This window comes from Triticum dicoccoides, chromosome 4B, assembly GCF_002162155.2.
Source record: "Triticum dicoccoides isolate Atlit2015 ecotype Zavitan chromosome 4B, WEW_v2.0, whole genome shotgun sequence".
Taxonomy (NCBI): Eukaryota; Viridiplantae; Streptophyta; class Magnoliopsida; order Poales; family Poaceae; genus Triticum; species Triticum dicoccoides.
This window is the reverse complement of record NC_041387.1, coordinates 492597010-492603664: the sequence shown is the minus strand read 5'-3', so window position 1 is coordinate 492603664 and position 6655 is coordinate 492597010. Positions and strand designations below refer to the sequence as shown.

General features: G+C 42.7%; 1 protein-coding gene and 1 non-coding gene across 7 annotated transcripts; one reads left to right on the top strand and one right to left on the bottom strand.

Moving 5' to 3' along the window:
* Positions 1–925: 925 nt before the first annotated feature.
* TRNAV-AAC lies at positions 926–999 on the bottom strand. The gene has a single exon. It is a non-coding gene; the product is annotated as a tRNA-Val (tRNA).
* A 1017-nt stretch (positions 1000–2016) lies between these two features.
* Positions 2017–5842, top strand: LOC119291059. Of its 6 annotated transcripts, none has more exons than XM_037569772.1 (8): positions 2017–2158; positions 2269–2435; positions 2629–2720; positions 2836–2931; positions 3024–3203; positions 3297–3522; positions 4209–4558; positions 5498–5842. In XM_037569772.1, the coding sequence occupies exons 3-7, from the start codon at positions 2635–2637 to the stop codon at positions 4323–4325; spliced, it is 705 nt and encodes a 234-aa protein (XP_037425669.1). In that variant the 5' UTR covers positions 2017–2158; positions 2269–2435; positions 2629–2634; the 3' UTR covers positions 4326–4558; positions 5498–5842. The 6 variants fall into 6 exon arrangements, with proteins under 6 accessions (XP_037425669.1, XP_037425668.1, XP_037425666.1 ...); XM_037569771.1 differs by having other exon boundaries at positions 5413–5842; XM_037569769.1 differs by having other exon boundaries at positions 4654–5842.
* The last annotated feature ends 813 nt before the right edge of the window (positions 5843–6655 follow it).

Sequence of the window (6655 nt, the reverse complement as noted above, 5' to 3'; positions counted from 1 at the left end):
CGACGACATCCACCACAACGCGGTTGCGACGCCCGAACAGAGGGGTTGCGCGTCCGCCACCGTGTTCAGACACCAGACGGACCGCACCGCCTCCGGGGAGGCAGCGACGGCTTCCCTAGCACCGGATCCATGTGCCATTTGGGCGGACGCAATGGATTCCCGATGGAAGGAGTTCGAGCGCTGTCGTGCACGGGCCTTCTCCCGGTCACGACGGAGCGCAAGATGGACAGACATCTCCTCTTCAGGGCGGCGTGGGATGAGCTCGCGGTCGACGGATCTATAGGTGAAGGACTCGGATCCACTGTCCGCCATGCCGGAGACTGCCGGACGACGCCGGGGACGAGCTTGGGTGGCGGAGGGGAGTGGAGTGAAGTGGCTAGGGTTTGATCTGGCGAGCGGATGGGTAGGAATATATGTGGGGTCGGGTGGGCCAGCATAGGCCGGGTCCGACGTGGCGGGCGTGTCCGGGCGCCCTCATATTCGCCCCATGTTTGGGCTGGATATGAGGGGTGTCGGTCAACCCGGGCGTTTGAGGCGTCCGTCTGGGTTAAAATTTTGCGACAGGAGAGTGATCAGGCGGCCTGCCCGGGCGTATGAGGCGCGTTTGAGGCGTCGGCCTGTTGATGCTCTAATGGTGACGACTGCAACTCTATGGCACCGGTCCTTAGGGGCATATCAACAAAGACTCACTAATTGTCATCGACAAGGTCAAGCCACCTCTCGTAGGGTGGTGCAGGGTTTTCAATACAACTTTTAAATATTTGGGATGCTTTGCACTTTCTAGGAACCTTTATGATATATAGGTAGATATGGTCTTTTTTCACAAACAGAAAACAACATCATTAACAACTTCAGTAATAAAGAGAAAAAAGCTGTAAACTAAACGAGGAAATGTTCAAAAGCTAAAAATACCAGAAAAATCAATTGGTGTCGCCCGGATTTGAACCGGTGATCCTTAGCGTGTTAAACTGATGTGCTAACCAACTACACCACGACACCTGTTGTACTTCACATGTTACCTTAATAATTTTATTACGAACATATTTAGTCGGCTGGTTATGACGTCATCCAGGGTTTTGCCGCCGCCTAGTCCCTTTTTTCGTCACGTATACAAGGAGGCAGGCATACACGCATAGTCCGTGGCCGTGATCGAAAACAACAAACCGTAAATCTTCTGTAGTACCCCGTACAGTTTTTTTGGGCTTTATTATGACATTTTCCAGGTTTCCCCCCTTATTTAGTGGAGGAGGTAAAGCAAGACTAGTCAATTCGATGTAAGCGTAGAACGGGAACAACTTGTCCGAGGTTTTTTACTTCACTTTAGTAAAGTCTACTCCCTCCGTCTGAAAATACTTGTCATCAAAATGAACAAAAAGGAATGTATCTAGCGTCCGGAAATACTTGTCATCAAAATGAACAAAAAGGAATGTATCTTCATTTTGATGACAAGTATCTCCGGACAGAGGAAGTACCTTCCAAGCTAGCATGAGCTGATTCTGCCTATCATTAGGCCTAGAAAGCATGTCAATCCTAAGGCTAGGCCACTAACTAGGTCGACAATGATGATTTATTTAGATATATTATAACTGAGCACCTTTCCTGCCCTCCTAGACCGTTAGCATTTCTAACCGTTGGATTGTTACTTTTAGCTTTCATTGGCCGTCCGATTTGCTCTTAATCACACCAAATCGCGCTTACAGGCTTCCTGACGAGCGCTAGCTTCTTGGGCCGCTGCTCCGGTGGTATTTTCTGGCATCCAACATTCAATTGGGCCTACTGGGCCTGTAATCCCCGCCGAACGCAAAAGTGAATAACCCTAAAACTAACAGCTCGCGACCCTGGCGGCTAAGTTATTCTACCGGTGCCGGTAGGTACCGCTATTACATCCACCGTTCCTCACTTTCCTCAAGATCTGTGCCACCAGGTACCGTATAAGTTAGTAATCAAGCCGAAACATTTATACAATGGGAATACCTCTGTCCATTCTGACAGGTAGTATAGAATACTGTGTAATGGAGCCCACCACCTATGGATATTTAATCTTACTATCGTCCTCCTCCACACACCCGTATGCTCTGTTTCCCCCATTTACATTCTCTCTCTCTCTCCATCGCCATTGTTGCTTCTGAAGTTCTTCCCTCTGGTTATGAGTACTTAGGTGAGTCAAGTTTTCTGACTTTCCATCGCCATTTTTTCTCCTCAAGTTTTACCTTATAATATGTTCCTTAGTAATCGATTCGAAATCTTATGCGTCCGTTTTTTAACCAGATTTGAAGCCACGGAGCAGCTGTAGAACATCTAAGATCTGATTTTACTGGCGGATGAGATCAACGCACTGACTGGTATCTCTCTGTCAATCATTTTCCAAAGAACTAAGCTGGACCGCAAACTCCTTTCTACCGGTGGTGGTATCGCCGCTGAGAAAAGCAAATAAGGTTGGTCCATAACGCATTGCCAGGAGCTCCTTGTAGGATTAGGATTCTGTTATGTTTTGTTATAAATTGATCCCATGCTATCTAGTGTGGTACAATTTTTTTGAATCATATATGTTGCTGTCATTACTTTATCTTATTTGATTAGATAGTTGTAATATTAAATTAGCTTATTCGAAATCCATTTTGGTTGTAGGTTAATATGGATATTGAGAGGGACAACATTCCAGGAAGTTTTATGGAACTACTGAACATGGTTGAGCAGCCCATGTCAAATTTCAATCAAGAGTAAGTTTACATAATTTATATGCCAATGTATTTATTTTTAATATGTTCGTCCCTGACTTTTCAATTTAATTTCCTAATTTTGTTAATATAGTAACAAATTCATTATTTTTTTAAGAAACACTATGAACTCAGTACCAGAAGAAAGTTCGTGCTTTTCTGATAGACCATATTGTTCAGAAGACACTGATGTACTTTCGAGACCTAACTTAAGGTAAATTGCAGAAATTCAATTATCAAAATCCTCACATGTAGTTTACATAGATTTATGTATGTTCATGAACTTGTAATCATTATTTTAAACAGGGTTGACACTTATGATTATGTCGATGACTCAAATGAAGTTCAGTCCAGTCTTGAATGTATGAAAGAAAAAGTTGCGATTGCTGATATGATATCTGCCCCTGAAAATCTTGACGAGCAGTACTTATTTTCTGCATACAATGTTCAGATTGAGGAGTCAGATTCTAATGAACGATACCTTGAGTAAGAACGAACTTTGATCTAGTTGCTTATTTGTTTGTGATACATAATAGATAATGCCAGTATGATATAAAGATGCTTATTTGTTTTTGATAGAGGAGGACAAGTTGGAGCTGTGGAACACGGAATTAGAAGTTTTTGTGAAGACACATCTGTTCAAATGTTAAGGCCGGTTGTTGGTATGAAGTTTTCATCAAAGGCAGAAGCATATGACTTCTACAATACATATTCTTGGGTGCTTGGTTTCAGTATTCGGAATGGTGATAATTATATTAATTGCAATGGCGTACAGACAATGCAGGAATTAATTTGCCAACGAGCAGTAAGTAAATTACAAACTAATTCAGCTTTCTATGCCATTAGAAAACATTAGGAATGTTAATCCAGTTATTAAACTTCTAAATAGGCTTAATGATATTGAATCTGATTGAACCATTTATTGTGCAGGGAATCACCAAGAATACTAAATATGCAACTACTAGATGAAAGAGAGGGAAGATGAAAGAGAGGGGCTGCGGTCAAAACGGGAGGCGGCTGGGATGGGTGGTGGGGGAGGGGGGTAAAGAGAAAGAGTTAAAACAGGTGGGACCAAATGTTGAAGCGATATAATGGTGAATACAGTCGGGTAAAGCTAGAATACACATGGATACAAAGATGTGGGCCATCCAGCAGCACGAATCACGACGAAACACAAACGGTGGATGGTTCGCCGGTAGATACCACCACCGGTAGAAAGGAGTTTGCGCCCAACCTTGCCGCTGCTCCTTTCCCACCCTGTTTCAAACCATTCTCTAGCACCTAAGCAATGGTGATTCTTAGGTCTCCAGACTCCAGATGTTCCAATTCTCCCTTTTTGCTGCATCTCCTCTTCACAGAATTCTCACTATCTTTTTTACAAAACGCGATTATAGATTTCAGCATGCTTTAGCTTTGCTGTAGAAGGTGATGCGCTGGTTCCAATTCTCAATTGTTGTCTACATATACTTATGTGGTCTCTGTCTAATTCAGCCCAGATCCCCACCGGCCATGCTGGCGGCGAGAACCCTGAGACGGACAAGCGACTGTGCCTCCACCTTCCAGATGACGCCTCGCCGCAAGAAGAAGACGCGGGGACTTGGATGTTGACCATGACGACGGCGTCCTTCTCGTGTGGTTCGAGTTCGAGCTCAAGGCCGAGGTGGCTGTCCTTGGGGACGCACTCCTCTTCGACAGTCTGACTCATCGTAAATGGCAGGACGCACCACGTGTCTTACTAGCCGGACGCGTCCTCCGACGGCGCACAACGGCGTCATCTGACGACAGGACGCTACATCAGCCGAGGACTGGCCGCCGAGTCAGTGTCCCCTCCACCCAGCATGGTACATCCCGTTCCTCTTCTTCTACCCATACTCCGGTGGCTGCAGCGTCAGAGGTCATGAACGTGACTTGATCGATTCCTTGATTCCTTCTCTAGGTGCAAGCAAAGTAGCAAACACACACGTACACAGTTTACGAGCCGCCAGCTAGCTTGAACAAATTGATCTCTCACCGGAAAACGCACTAGAACACCACACACAAGTAGGCGACAGAGGATACTTGTGGTGCGGTGCCGGACGACAGACTATAGTTAGTCTTTTTTTTTTTGAAGGGTTTATAGTTCTTCTTTGGAGGATTTATTTTGTTATTTTACTGATGCATGAGCAAGTAACCATCATTCATATTGACAAGACATTGCAATCTCTCTTACTCAGGTATGTAGTTCTGTAATGATGTTTGAGTGATACTGAAGAAAATGATCTATGAGCAAGTCACCCTTGCTTACCTTTTCAGCCAGGCAGCCACCTCCATTTTCTATCATTCTTAACACTATTATTTTGATTAATGTGTTGTTTGCAGACATATATGTGTTACATATAATAGTCAAATGAAATTGTCGTGCAAGATCTACATATTTTTCTTTAATGGATTGATGTGGAACAGGATTGTGGCATAGTATTGATCTCATTATTTGGATATACATGTTTATCATTCAGATTATGTCTCCTTAAACAGGCACATATTAAACTTAATTGAAGTGCCATGTATGTCTTGTATGGGCCTCTAGCAGCATGGCTTGGTGTCCTTTAAGTTGCCATTTATGTCATAATTTTCTATGCTTGGAAAATATTAAGTTCATCAATTTGTAGTAAATTCATGGTATTCTGCCTAAATTAACTCTCATTGTGCATTGCAGGCTCTACTTAATAGTCCAAATGAAAGATAGATAAAAACAGATGTAGAACTAGCATCCATTTTGAACCATATGTTTGATACTGCAGCCCGTGTTCAAGAACTATTGTACTGCAAACACAAGGAAGGATGTGCAGGCTGGTATTGTCTCCTTGAAACCACTCAAATAAAGAGGACTCTCAAGGTTATTTTCTGGAGCTGGGGTCCCTTGGTGATTCTTGATTGTAGCTGAGATAACCATAGCTGAAAATCTCTATATTAATGAAAGTTGAAGTGTTGTCACATTCAGAAGGAAAAAAAAAGGTACAATTGGTCTTTCTTAGTTGATAGCATTTGATATATGCCATATGCTAATTAATGCTTGGCTGCCACTGTTCTATGCTTTGATGCACAATCCAATATTTCACAGCAATATGAGATAATGAATGTGAATATTCCTCTTCGACACACAATGGTAAGCATATGCATGCAGCATGCATGCCCAAAGATTTGTAGTCTCTCTAATACTTGTGTACCTTCATTTGTACATTTTCATCCTTTTATAGTCAAAATAAACGGGCGCAGCAGCGCGCGCCATCAATGATCTAGTGGGTCATATTAGTGAAGACAATTCATGGTATGGTAGGCAACCACATAGCTCACTTTGCAGAGTGCCAAAAATTCGCCAGAAATGATGTTGAGAGAGTTTTTGGTGTGCTTTAGAATGGTTTGCGATTAGTGGCCTAGTTGAGTACTACCCATTAGTACTATGGTAGATCATGACAACATGTATTGTCATGCACCACGTGATCATCGAGTATGAGAGGGGACAACCAAAAAAAATTTCGGTGCCTCTATAATGGGGAACATGTCTAGCCACAACATCAAGCAAACATGACCCAAAGATTCCTGGCATCACATCACGAGATCAAGAAGCTCGTCACCAACTCCTAGATGATCATGTTGAGCACTTGTGGCAACTTCATAACACTTGATTCTTGTACTTTTATCATGTTTTATTTGGGTCATTACTTCATTTGGACCTAGAATGTCTTTGAATTTGAAGTGTCCTTGAAATGTGTTCATTGGAATTATCAAGTTTCGAATTAATTTATTGTGAAAATATCAAGTTGAAATGGAGTATATATGCAAACGGATGGAGGAATTCCCAAAGGTTTTTTTAGGAAGTTAAGTTTTAGAAGAAGGGCTACGTGCACACTTTTTTTAACTACTCAAATTTAAGGAGTTTAGGGTTGGAGGGGCTTTTT